The sequence below is a fragment of the Thalassophryne amazonica genome, chromosome 15, assembly GCF_902500255.1.
Source record: "Thalassophryne amazonica chromosome 15, fThaAma1.1, whole genome shotgun sequence".
NCBI classification, from domain to species: domain Eukaryota; kingdom Metazoa; phylum Chordata; class Actinopteri; order Batrachoidiformes; family Batrachoididae; genus Thalassophryne; species Thalassophryne amazonica.
This window is the reverse complement of record NC_047117.1, coordinates 41,194,056-41,208,794: the sequence shown is the minus strand read 5'-3', so window position 1 is coordinate 41,208,794 and position 14,739 is coordinate 41,194,056. Positions and strand designations below refer to the sequence as shown.

The 14,739-nt window shown below is 41.5% G+C and overlaps 1 protein-coding gene across 1 annotated transcript in view; it reads right to left on the bottom strand.

Annotated features, from left to right (window-relative positions):
- Positions 1 to 14,739, bottom strand: part of mycbpap (mycbp associated protein) — a 234,329-nt gene that overhangs the window by 114,621 nt on the left and 104,969 nt on the right. Inside the window, exons 7-8 of the mRNA XM_034189060.1 lie at positions 13,780 to 13,892; positions 6,287 to 6,395 (exon numbers count right to left, since the gene is read on the bottom strand). Coding sequence (XP_034044951.1) covers positions 6,287 to 6,395; positions 13,780 to 13,892 — 222 coding nt within the window. The remainder of the gene's footprint in view (positions 1 to 6,286; positions 6,396 to 13,779; positions 13,893 to 14,739) is intronic.

Below are 14,739 nucleotides of genomic sequence, written 5' to 3'. Positions count from 1 at the left end.
CCTTAGAGCTGCTCCAAGTACCCAGAAAATGGCTAACATTCCTCCAGACCGTCTGTCAATGGACCCCCCATTCACAAACGTGAGAATAGATGTATTTAGCCCGTGGTTTGTGTCTTCAAAAAGAACCAGAGCTCACGTTATCCAAAACAAAAGGTGGGCTGTCATTTTCACATTCTTTAATATAAGAGTGGTCCACATTTCTTGCTATAAGAGGACCTGTGAAAACCATTTGCTCTGATAGGGGCACAAACTTTGTCAGTGCATGCAAAGAACTCAAAATCTCTTCAAACATGGACAATGCACATGGACCTTTAATCTGCCACATGCTTCTCACTTTGGTGGATCGTGGGAAAGGATGATCGGTCTTGCTCGTAATATATTGGACACGTTTTTCCAGCTCAAGAACACTAAACTCACTCATGAGGTTCTTGTCACTTTCATGGTGGAGGTGTCTGCCATTATAAACACTAGACCCATTGTTCCTGTCTCAACTGACCCAAACGACCCACTCATTCTGACTCCAGCAACTCTGCTTACCCAAAAATGAACCTCCCTGCAAGCACCAGCAGGAAACTTCTCAGTGTTGGACCTCTACAAACATCAATGGCGCCAGGTCCAGCACTTGTCAAACACCTTCTGGGACAAGTGGAGGAAAAAGTTTCTGACCCCATCCATCCTCCCTTCAATACGGTGCAGCTGTCCTGTCCCCTTTGCAGAAGAGCACCCCCAGAGTATGATGTTTCCACCCCCATGCTTCACGGTTGGGATGGTTTCCTTGGGGTGTTCTCATCCTCTAAACATGGTAAGTGGAGGTGATTCCACAAAGCTCTATTCTGGTCTCATCAGACCACATGACCTTCTCCCGTGCCTCCTCTGGATCATCCAGATGGTCACTGGTGAACTTCAAATGGGCCTGGACATGTGCTGGCTTGAGCAGGGGGACCTTGCTGCCCTGCAGGATTTTAAACCATGACAGCATCATGTGTTATTAATGTAATCTTTGTGACTGTGGTCCCAGCTCTCTTCAGGTCATTGACCAGGTCCTCCTGCGTAGTTCTGAGCTTTCTCAGAATCATCCTTACCCCACAAAGTGAGATCTTGCATGGAATTCCAGACCGAGGGAGATTGACAGTCATCTTGTGTTTCTTCCACTTTCTAATAAATAATCATAACAGTTGTTGTCTTCTACCAAGCTGCTTGCCTGTTGTCCTCTAGTCCATCCCAGCCTTGGGCAGGTCTACAGTTTTGTCCCTGGTGTCCTTATACAGCTCTTTGGTCTTGCTATGCTGGACAGGTTAGAGTGTGATTGATTGAGTGTGTGAACAGGTGTCTTTTATACAGGTAACAAGTTCAAACAGGTGCAATTAATACAGGTAATGAGTGCAGAATAAGAGGGCTTCTTAAAGAAAAATGAACAGGTCTGTGTGAGCCAGAATTCTTGCAAGTTGGTAGGGGATCAAATACTTATTTGCAGCAGTAACATACAAATTTTGCATACATGCAGATTAAACAGCTAACAGATACAGAAAAACACCGCTGTGCTCCGGAACAGGAAGTGATACAATACCGCAGTGAGAGCCAACCACCAGTAGAGGCCAACCAGTCCCAGCAGAAGACTGCCCCTCCCTGAGCCTGGTTCTGCTGGAGGTTTCTTCCTGTTAAAAGGGAGTTTTTCCTTCCCACTGTAGCCAAGTGCTTGCTCACAGGGGGTCGTTTTGACCGTTGGGGTTTTACATAATTATTGTATGGCCTTGCCTTACAATATAAAGCGCTTTGGGGCAACTGTTTGTTGTGATTTGGCGCTATATAAAAAAATTGATTGATTGAAATAAATTATTAAAAAAATCATACATTGTGATTTCTGATTTTTTTTTTTTAGATTATGTCTCTCACAGTGGTCATGCACCTAAGATGAAAACTTCACACCCCTCCATGATTTCTAAGTGGCTCTTCAGAAGATAGCGCATGTCATGGACTCTCCAGACATTAGACGCAGAAATTCAGAAGCTTTTGAAAGATTCACACTTCAATTTCGAGCCCTGGTGGTCTTTGTGGACCCACAGGTACCACAAAGGCCAAGCAAGCCCTACCATTATTTAATGCTTCGATCTTAAATATGATCAATCTATCTTTATTAGTTGGCTATGTACCACAGGCAGTGGTGGCAGTAATTAAACCATTACTTAAAAAGCCATCACTTGACCCAGCTATCTTAGCTAATTATAGGCCAATCTCCAACCTTCCTTTACTCTCAAAAATTCTTGAAAGGGTAGTTGTAAAACAGCTAACTGATCATCTGCACAGGAATGGTCTATTTGAAGAGTTTCAGTCAGGTTTTAGAATTCATCATAGTACAGAAACAGCATTAGTGAAGGTTACAAATGATCTTCTTATGGCCTCAGACAGTGGACTCATCTCTGTGCTTGTTCTGTTAGACCTCAGTGCTGCTTTTGATACTGTTGACCATAAAATTTTATTACAGAGATTAGAGCATGCCATAGGTATTAAAGGCACTGCGCTGCGGTGGTTTGAATCATATTTATCTAATAGATTACAATTTGTTCATGTAAATGGGGAATCTTCTTCACAGACTAAGGTTAATTATGGAGTTGCACAAGGTTCTGTGCTAGGACCAATTTTATTCACTTTATACATGCTTCCCTTAGGCAGTATTATTAGACGGCATTGCTTAAATTTTCATTGTTACGCAGATAATACCCAGCTTTATCTATCCATGAAGCCAGAGGACACACACCAATTAGCTAAACTGCAGGATTGTCTTACAGACATAAAGACATGGATGACCTCTAATTTCCTGCTTTTAAACTCAGATAAAACTGAAGTTATTGTACTTGGCCCCACAAATCTTAGAAACATGGTGTCTAACCAGATCCTTACTCTGGATGGCATTACCCTGACCTCTAGTAATACTGTGAGAAATCTTGGAGTCATTTTTGATCAGGATATGTCATTCAACTTTTGGTTCGCTGTGCCTACCACCAGTAACAGATTAGTTACAGTTAGGAGGTGCTGAACAAATTACAGGGAATCCTCAACTCCAATTCAAGTTACATATTTCCTTGATTAAACACCTGACCTTGAATTGGGATCTGTCTGTAATGACTATGTCAAAACATTAACTAAAAGAAATAAATGCATGCCGTAATTAAGCTCAAGGCATTATGTACATTAAAAAGATTATATTTAGTTGGGACACTCTTTTTTTCTAAGTCAGCTGCAGAGTGGTACCTTAAAATCCTAAAGCCTGGTTTATGTGTCTCCAACTCTGTGGCCAAGCAATGAAGTTGATGTGCGCGTGACCCTTTTAAAGTTCTCTGCCATGTCTTTATGCAATTTACAGCAGGAACAGTGGCTTTTTTGGGATTAATATGTCGTTCAGTGAGCTCCATTTCTTTATACAATCATCAACCTCCAAACCAACTGTACGGTATGTAGAATTTTCCTTGAATGAATTGTGGGTCATTTGAGCATATTTTTCTGACTTCATGTGTGTAATGTAATGTAATCAGCGTACGCACTGCAAAAACATTTAAAATATGACAGGAGAGGAAGGAGTGAAACCAGAAAAGTGACAAATCCCAGGCCTTTGCAGTCTCCGTCATTTAGCAGATACGTGGGTTTGCAAACACACAGAGGGCTCTGATCTGAAGTGGTTTGGTTTGTCACACCCAGGGATATGTGCGAAACTTAACACTATATTACAGTGCAGGCAGCAAGCAGAATTTTGTTAATAATCACTGGCCTTGAATTATGGCCTACCTCGTTTAGGCACTGGGTCTGAGCATGGTTTGAAAAAAAAAGCCCGGTCTTTGAATCACGGAAATATGGTACCCACTTTCCTTGAATCTGCAAGTGTCAGTGCTGAATTTCGTTACTGGGAATGTTCAGACTGCTCTGTCAAGAACATGTGAGGGGTTTTTAATGGAAATGCATTGCAATCGGACAAGACATTTTGTCCGATGGGAGCCAAAATCTGTTATCCAAAATCTGATGGATACGGTGTTTATTACATGGAAAACCACACAAAAACATCTGGAATTTTGCTTTTGTCTGTGAGTGTGAATATGATGGTTTAGATGAGTTTTACTGTATCTATATTATAATAGCCAAGTGGCCTCTTTGTGCAGCTTTGATCACACAAAAACTGGGGAGAGCTGACATTTGCCGTTTGGTATGCTTATGCATTTTAGGTCAAGGATGAACACTGTTTGTTGATAGGACAAATATTTTTGGAGAAATTACCAATAGCTAACTGGTAAACAATGGACATTATGCTGAAATGCACCATGGGTGTGTGGGGTTGTTATCGTCGTTCATGTTAGTTTTACAGTGTTGTTAGTGTTACTGATTTATTGTGTTTTTGTAGTTCAATTGGTTTAGTCAGTTTAGTAAACTGTTATGTTGCTCTTACCATGTGTGAGTTAAGTCTCAGGGTGGTAACATGAGTGAAATGTTTAGTGGCTTTAATGTCTTCAAGACAATGTATTTTATTGTTAAATTAAAAGTACCTGCTTGCAGTATCTATGCATGTGTGCATGCATCTGTGTGTGTGTAAATTCAATCAGAGAAACTGTGTGGAGATTTTATGTTCGGTATGCTTATGTATTTTGAGTCAAGGATGAATGCTGTGAAAATGGAACATTGATAGGACAAATATTTTTGGAAAAGTTATGGATATTAACTAAGAACACTGAACAACGGATCACTGAAAAAAGGGGAAAAGGGGGATCGTTCAATGTACAAACATGTAATTTGTATATACAACACAATTCATTTATGTTCCTTTTCTGAACATATGTCAGTCAAAAGACTTTGTGTACTTCCTCAGTCCAGCAAAAAAATCGCATCTGAAATTTGTCCAGGTTTTCATCCTAACTTCATCCTAATAGCTCTTCATGCCTCCACACAGCCTACGTGTAGTGGATTTGGTTTTTGTATGTGTTAGAAGAATTAACACCGTCAATTAGCTCGTTCAAATCGTCATCTGTCAGCAAAACAAACTCCGCCATGTTTCGCTAAATGCTGCCCCCACTAGTGTGTACGTGGGTCACAGCGTGCAATGGTACAAAACATATGGAACCAAATTTGCATGGTAAATGGAACCATATTTGCACGCTAAATGCAACACAACACAAATGGGATAAATAATCCATGTCATGTGACATACAAAGCACCAATGAACTGACAGGAATCCACTCAGCCATAATATAATATTCATTCATTCAGTTCACAATTTCACTCCAAGCAATGTCGCAGAAAAAGTCAGGGGGGGCTTTTATTAGAGAAGGAGCATTTATTAAATACAGTATGTTAAGAAATGCAAGCTTATAATTTTTGTTTTATGTGTAAAATTAAGTATTACTGATGACACTCACCAGATGTGTAGAAAAAGACAAATCTGTCACACATGAAATAATTCACAAAGTGTACCTTCACAAAGCTCCTAAATATTTAAGCTTTTACAGTATATTTAGAATTAAACTTGGTTTGAAAAGAATAATAGGCCACACTGCTATAAAAAAGTATGACCTGGCATGAACTGAAATGCCCAGAGGAGGGGGTTTAGACCAGTTTGAAAAGCGTGATGTTGCCTGTGCATAGCCTGAATTCTCATGTAAGCAAAGAGGTTGGCAGATAAATGGCAGATAACAGATATTACTGGGAGCACCACTGTGTGCTCCCAGTACAGTATAAAAGAAGGGTACACGTCATCATAGGTTTGGAGCAGTTCAGAGCATAGAGAGTTGTTTCTTTGTTGTTCAAACTCTGCTCTCCTTATTATCGACCATAAAGATACATTTGTTACTTTGTTACACCATACATGACTTCTGTGAAGATTCTTTTTTGGACAACCAAACACCTTTAATCTGAAACTACATTTGTGGACTGAGGACTATGGTCCAAAAGTATCTACAACAGTTGAAAAAATGTCAGACATCTGAAACTGCATATTGCTCCATAAAAATTCAGATGGCTTTGGATGATCTGGGTGGAGCACAGGGATTTTTAGAATAACAATCAAGTGAAGGGTCAAGGCAAGTTCCTCATAATGCTAACACACTTTCAGTCTTGCTCTCAAAGTGCACAAAATTGAGGCATTTAACTTAAAAATGATCATTGTTCACTTGTGTCCATTTACGGTGACCTGTCTGGTAACTTTAAAAATGTGTTAACTATTTTATTGGAGATAAAAAAAAAGACTTATTTGCAATACTTATATAATCAAATGATCAAGCACTTGTGTTGGGAGCAGTCCACAGCCTACCTTGACGTCAGCGGAGTTTACAGTCCATTTGGCAAGTTGACCACAGAACCTCAAGGGAGGAATAAGAATGGCACCTGAATGAAGACCATCATATTTCTCCAGTGGAACACTGTAGAAGACAGTGAGATCATTAACAACCAGTGCATGCAGCATTAAGACAAGTTGGTAGTTTAACTGCAATTAAAATCTGCTTTAAGCATTTATTTCGAAGTTTCATGCCAGTACAGAGTGGAGACGCGAGGCTTATAACCACAAAGCTAACTGTTCCCCCGACCAGATGCCCTTGCAAATAATGATGAGACAATATATAAGGATGAAGTGAGTAATCTGTCCAAATTGTGTCATAATAATTTGTCCCTAAACGTGGAGAAAACAAAGGAGAGCCCAACTGAATTTAGGAGGAATAAATCTGCTTATAGTCTCCTCTCTCCATATCTAACACCACTTGAAACTGATAACTTCAGGTCCCTGGGCATCCATATTTGGGTCATTTCTTGAAAAGGGGTCACCAATATTTGACATGAGAGTTAACTGTTATATTTCCTAGCAAGGAGCTGTAAGGCTGTAAGATGAGATAAGATAAGACCATGGGGAATACATAAAATCTACTACTGACATAAGTCATGTTATACTTTTTTTGGATGGATTCGCGGGAAAGCCCCAGAGGGCTATTTTTGGTGGCTATATTAGGACTCGAGTGCGAAACAAACAAAGGGAATAATTGATGACTGTTACTTTATTGTTCAACTAAATTTGATCTCCCCATGGATTTAAGGATCTCAGGAGTGGTGCGTTCAAACAACAAAACTGGAGTTTTATTTATTGAATAAATTACCAGTTTAGGAACATGGGTTTTAAATGTAACAGACCTGGACACTAAGGCTTACATTCGACACCACATTTTTGGCATGCTCTCTGCAGTCATACTGAGTGATTAAGACAATGGTCTATGGGGGGAAATTAATTTTACAGTGTGACCATCAAATCAGAAGTAAATTCAGATAAATTAGTTCAAGTGATTTCTATTCATTTTTTTAAATCAAAATAATACTTAGGTGCCATAAAATGGCTGGGGGTCAAGAGGGCCCTGGTCGGGGGCGTTAGCTGAAGGGTTTTAGCCATGCTAATGCTCCCCAGAACCATTTTCTGCAGTGAATTTGCAAGAAGAGATAGGGAGGATGGAGGCATCTGTTTATCCAACTCTTTATACCTTCACACCCTGGGCAAAATTTATCTTCATAGGCCAGCAACTTCTGTGCCATGTGGGAGATTTCTTCAAAACTGGAGAGGTAGGAACAAAGACGAGGAACAGACTCAAGCCTAATTTCACCATTTACCATTTCACTGGTATTACCAGTGAAATGATTTTGTTTTTAAATTAAATTTCAATTCGTGCCCATTTACAGTAGTATTGTATTAGCATATGATTGTCATCAAATGTTTTTTACAACTAACGTGCACCTTCAAAACAAACTGATTTATATCTCATGCAAAACACTTTGGCAGAAATTAAAAAATGTGTAAATATGCAAAAATGCGCAATTCTCATATGCCTGATCTGCAGACCATTAGCACAATAAGTGAAACGCAATCTCTTGACTATGGGGTGTTACATACAGAGAAAATAACAGTTTCATGTTTGGTAACATAAAACATTTAAGTTCAATTTAGTAATTATGTCCCATATACATGTTGATTATACTGAAACACTTTTATTTTGTTACAGTTTTCACAACTGCTAAAACAGAAAACCAAATGACCAGTCCCCTAATCACATTTAACAAACTAGCCCCCACTTGCCCCCACATGAAGCCACATTTCACAAAACCCCGTCCCCCTTTTCTCATAACTCTAAACACATTCTGCATTGCTGAAACACAACCTGTGAAAACACTGCTCAAATTTTCACATTAAAGCTCATGTGATGCAAAATGCTACTTCACAGTTAGCAAAAATTTAAACACAATGAAGACACCTGGCTTCATTCACTAAACACAATCACTCAAAAGACACTTGTTGCAAATGATGTGACCACACCTATAAAGGCCACTTCAAAATACATAGTTTGCTGAAGGATCCAAACAACCACAATGGACGGAGGCAGAGGAAGAGTTAAGGTGTACTGACACGTGCATGACTGATTCACGCACTTGCACACATGTCCTTGTGACGATCCCACCAGCTGTGTTCCCAGCTGGATGCCGTGCTTTGTTCCACCGCCTGCTCTACACTGGACGCTGCATATATAAAATAATTACTTTGTAGCGGATTAATCATTTTCTCTGCAAGTTATCTGTTGAAAACAGCTGTAATCGCTTCCTGAATCACAGAGGGCTGCTCCTGCAGCGGCGTTCGCGCGTGCGCTGAATGAGCTGGAGAAAGCATTTGGAGCCATCTAAAAAGGTTGTTTGTCATGTCTTGGTAAAACAGTTGCATTTTCGCTCCTTCTTGTGTGCAGCTGTAAAAGTATGTTTATGATTGATTTAGCATCTTGTTATAATCGTTCAGATAAGCTGCGCTCTGATGCGGGGTGCCGATGCAACCACTTGCTCTGTTCACTTCTTTACTCCAATTGACAAGCTGCACATCATGTTGGCGAGCAGATCAGGCAACATAGTACGACACTTATGCGTGAAGGATTTTTTTGAACATTTCAAAATTCTCTTTGCGCAATTCCACGTCCCAGCGCCCCTCTCACATTCAGACTGCACCTGTTAAAGACGAGTTTACTCTCCTGCACGACACAGATCATGCAAGTGCATGAATCAAAGTCATGCATGTGTCAGTGCACCTTAGAGTCAGAGGAGGGAGAGAAACAGGCCAAGGAGGCAGAGGAGGGGGCAAGGATGGACAGCAACATGATCACGCACCGTTATTACGGAGTCAATGACAGCAGCAGTCACTGCACGGCATGTCAATGACCAAAGTAGGACAAGGTGTCTGTCCAAACCCGAGTAGGTTCTCAGTGGCCTCCATTATCCGGGCATTCAGAGAACACAACAGGTACTGTGCTGTATTGCTGTTGGTCACTACAGTACATTTTTACAGTGTAGTGGAGTAGGTTTCATCTCAGTATCCCTGCTGTACAAATAGATTGCAAAACATGTCCATTGATGTTTCTATTGAATGCATGTTTTATTTAGACTACATGAACAATTCAGTACTGTAAAATGCATGTATGATTCTCCAGAGTTGAAAGAATGCCACATGGAGGTGGGATGGTTGCCATATTTACACTGGTGCAAGAAGCCCTCATTGTAGATATGCAATGAGGGCACCCTGTAGGGTACCCTTTGCATGCAACTCAAATCAAATGAAAGATCTAAGTTACAAGTATGTGCAATTAAGTATACATCCATGTACACAGTTCAAAGTACAGTGGGTCCACATGTTGGCCAGTGACCTACAGTACTAATTGTAATTACTGTACTCAACACCTGAAACACTTCATCATCAACACTTCATCATCACCTCTCACTTTAGGGGAGGTGATGGTCTAGTGGTTAAGGCATTGGACTTGAGAGCAGAAGATCCTCGGTTCAAATCCCAGCCTGAGTGGAAAATCACTAAGGGCAAGGTCTTTAATCCCCTACTGCTTCCAGTGTGTAGTGAGCGCTTTGTATGGCAGCACCCTCACATCGGGGTGAATGTGAGGCATTACTTGTAAAGCGCTTGAGAGTTTGATGCAGATGGAAAAGCGCTATATAAATGCAGTCCATTTACCATTTACTTCATTTTCGCAGAGGATATTCTAGTTGGACTCCATGGCAAGACCTCATGAGTACATATTCCTGGATGAGGCTGGCTTCAACCTCATTAAATGAAGGAGAAGAGGCAGTAACAGCAATGGCCAAAGAGCTATCGTTTACATGTACGCTCCTGGCCAATGTGGAGGTAACATCACTCTTTGTGCTGCCATGAGTTCTGAGGGGCTTGTCCACCGGCATGCTGTCCGTAGTTAATTCAATACTCAACATCTCCTCACCTTCCTGGGTAGAGCTAAGAGACATCCTCTATGACAGCAACAGGATCCTGGGCCTGCAGATCTTCGTATCTATGTTACCATTTGGGACAATGTTAGTTTCCATCGTACCAACCAGATCAGAGAGTAGTTCAGTATCAACCAGCAATTTCTGAATGTCTTGTCTGCCACCCTACTCACCTTTCCTAAACCCCATGGAGGAGTTTTTCTCATCACGGAGGTGAAAGGTCTATGACTGACAACTGCTATGGACCTGGCCTGTGATGATGTGGCTGTGGAGGCATTCCAAGGCTGGATCCAGCATGCCCAAGCATTCTTCCCACATTGCCTGGTGAGGGACAATATTGCCTGCAATGTCGACAAGGTCCTATGGCCCGATCCAGCTCGATGACGTGATCCAGCCCAATGACTGTGGTGTGTGTGTAGTATAGTTCCATAATACAGTTTTTTTAATTGCTAAAACACAAAACCCAATTCTCTAAACCAAATGACCAGTTCTCTAAACACATTTAATAAAACTAGCCCCCATTTGCCAAAACCATAAACACATTTCACATGAAGACACAATTCACAAAATGCAGTCCTCCTTTTCTCATAAATGTAGACATTTTGCCTTGCTAAAACACAAGTTGCATAAAACTCTGCTCAGATTCTCAATTTAAAGTACAAGTGATGCAAAATGCTTGCCACAGTCAGCAAAACCTGAACACAATGTACACACCTGGCTTCATTCATTAAACATAACGACTCAGAATTGTAGACACTTGTTGCATATGATGTGACCACACCTATAGAAACCAGTTCAGAGTGCACAGTTTGCTGAGGCAGAATCAGAGGAAGAGGAGTTAGAGTCAGAGGAGGGAGAGGAGCAGGCCAAGGAGGGAGAGCAAGGCAAACTCGCACCATCATGCCTGCGACATAGATGAGGTCCTGTGGCCTGACCCAGCTCGACGACGTGATGCCGCACAGTGATGTGTGTGTATGTGTGTGTGTGGTATAGTTCAAAAAATGAAAAAAAACATCACACCCTGAACATTATGTCTTCAATGAGTATTGTGTGTAATGGATCCTCTGTAGTGAAAGAAGATTTTGCCATGAAAAGAGTGGCGGTGAAATTCATTGGCACAAAGCTGATGGCGCAGCAACAGCGCCTCCGTGATGAAGCCTCACAGGACATGCCCTGACATGCCCAGCTCTTGCACCATTCGGAAGATTCAGACGGCTTTCGGTGGCTTTTCAGTCGTGTTACTATCCGAGAAATTGTGGACGAGGTGAGCATGTCACAACATGTCCTGTGAGGCTTCAACATGGAGGTGCTGTTGCTGCGCCATCAGCTTCGTGCCGATGAATTTCGCCACAACTCTTTTCATGGCAAAATCTTCTGTCACAGTGGAATGTGCCGAAAAAGTGCTGATGTCCACCTCTTCCGCAATTTCTCGGATAATCACACGACGGTCCCACATCACCACAGCCTTCACTTTGGAAATGATCCGGTCGTTTCAGCGTGTTGATGCCGATCGGAGCGCGGTTCGCTCTCCACCGTTGTGCGGACGTCTTTAAACCGGTTGTACCGCTCCTTAATCTGTGTGATGCCCAGAGGAACGTCACCGAAAGCCATCTGAATAATCCGAATGGTTTCCACCTGGCTGTTGCCCAGTTTCTGGCAAAATCTGATGAAGTCGCGATGCTCCAGTTGTTCTGCCATTTCCTTGCAAAACAAAAAACGACGAGAGACTCCACCCATCCTCACACAAAGTTTGCTTACAAGCAAATGATGCAACCGACAGGCGTGAAAAAAATCACGCATGCGCACGAAGGTTCAAGGTTGGCTCATGCAAGCACACGTGATTCAAATCCATCAGGTTTTTGAAAAAAATAAAAAGGTCCGATACTTTTCTAACAGACCTCGTACATACTGTTCAATCAATCAACTTTTTTTTTATATAGCGCCAAATCACAACAAACAGTTGCCCCAAGGCGCTCTATATTGTAAGGCAAGGCCATACAATAATTATGAAAAACCCCAACGGTCAAAACGACCCCCTATGAGCAAGCACTTGGCTACAGTGGGAAGGAAAAACTCCCTTTTAACAGGAAGAAACCTCCAGCAGAACCAGGCTCAGGGAGGGGCAGTCTTCTGCTGAGACTGGTTGGGGCTGAGGGAAAGAACCAGGAAAAAGACATGCTGTGGAGGGGGGCAGAGATCGATCACTAATGATTAAATGCAGAGTGATGCATACGGAGCAAAAAGAGAAAGAAACAGTGCATCATGGGAACACCCCCACAGTCTACGTCTAAAGCAGCATAACCAAGGGATGGTCCAGGGTCACCTGATCTAGCCCTAACTATAAGCCTTAGCGAAAAGGAAAGTTTTAAGCCTAATCTTAAAAGTAGAGAGGGTATCTGTCTCCCTGATCTGAATTGGGAGCTGGTTCCACAGGAGAGGAGCCTGAAAGCTGAAGGCTCTGCCTCCCATTCTACTCTTACAAACCCTAGGAACTACAAGTAAGCCTGCAGTCTGAGAGCGAAGCGCTCTAATGGGGTAATATGGTACTACGAGGTCCCTAAGATAAGATGGGACCTGATTATTCAAAACCTTATAAGTAAGAAGAAGAATTTTAAATTCTATTCTAGAATTAACAGGAAGCCAATGAAGAGAGGCCAACACGGGTGAGATATGCTCTCTCCTGCTAGTCCCCGTCAGTACTCTAGCTGCAGCATTCTGAACCAACTGAAGGCTTTTTAGGGAACTTTTAGGACAACCTGATAATAATGAATTACAATAGTCCAGCCTAGAGGAAATAAATGCATGAATTAGTTTTTCAGCATCACTCTGAGACAAGACCTTTCTGATTTTAGAGATATTGCGTAAATGCAAAAAGGCAGTCCTACATATTTGTTTAATATGCGCTTTGAATGACATATCCTGATCAAAAATGACTCCAAGATTTCTCACAGTATTACTAGAGGTCAGGGAAATGCCATCCAGAGTAAAGATCTGGTTAGACACCATGCTTCTAAGATTTGTGGGGCCAAGTTCATATGAAACACATAGATCTATGAAAGCCCAATACTCTACAATAATATATTCTGAGAAAAGATAAGAAGGTTTCTAAACGTGCTTTGGCAGTTGTGACTGAAATGTAAAAAGAACATTCTCACACCCTGAACACTGCGTTTTTAGGTTTTTGTTGTAGTGTGAATGATGTAGTGTTTACAGTTTTGCAGCATATGAGTAACTGTTCTCGTGTGACAGTTTGGGTTTTGAAAAGAGAATTTGAGGTTTTGTGTATTTAGCTTGAGAAAAGTGTTTTGTGTTGAGAGTTTTGGGAAAATGAAGGAAGGTTTCATGAAATGTGTTTTAGCAATTGTAGTAAATAATGCAAAACTGTCCAACTGGTTTATTACTGAAAAGCAACACAGATTCTGTGTGCTTTTATACAGATATCACAGTAGTAGAAGCTGCTCATCTGTTCAGCAACAGCAAGGTGTGTAGATAGTTATTTCTTACTTGTTGTCCCTGTGCTTCTTCTCTACTTCTTCCTTCTCCGTTACTGAACTGTGATAAACTGTGCCAAAACTGAATGGACTGGCACAGCCAATCACCTCCAGTTGGTCCATGTCCTATAATTGGGATGACAGAGGGGTAAATTTGAAGATCTAGTCAGCAAAATATGGATATCATTTCTTAAATCCTGGCTACTATTATCCACTTTTGAACAGCCAAAGAGATCAAAATTAGGAGCCCAATCTTAATTATCTATAGTGCATAGCACAAGTGCATTTGGGATGTATCCAACCTGACTGTCAGGGTTTGGAGTTTTGTCTGTTTTGTATACTCTGGCTTAGTTGATTTGTTTTATTGCTTTTCTTCTGGGGTTAGTTCTCTTGGTGGTTTTCCTTTTTTTCCCCCCGTCTGCATATATAGTAATGATAAGTGCCACACTGGCAGAACCATTTATGAACATTAATACGCATATGCAATTTTTTCTTGCAAGACAGAAGGTATGTAGTGCATGAGTGAATATGGTGTGTGTGTGTGACCCCTATCCGCCCTTCTCTTCAGCCTACAACATCCTACTCAGAGCCAACCGACAGCTTCTATCAGGAAGAGCCGACCACCAAAACAACACAAAGACAGACAAGAAGAAGAGACAAGTGGTGAAGACAATAACTGTGATGTGAGACACCGAGGAGACGGGGCCCCAACCATACGACATACCATTGACAAACAACCACACATGAACAAACAGTGACAGCAACAGTCTGTTGTCTAATTAGTGAGCATCCATACCCTAATCCAGAACACCATAGTGTTAATCCTCTTAAGAGCACCCAAAAACCAAATTGCGGTGATGGCCACAAACACGCGACCATCAACACACAGAGACCCAGATCACAGCTAAATAGCCGAACACTACTGTGGATGGTGTGTTGGGCCAAGACAAGAGTACAGAACCTTACCATATGA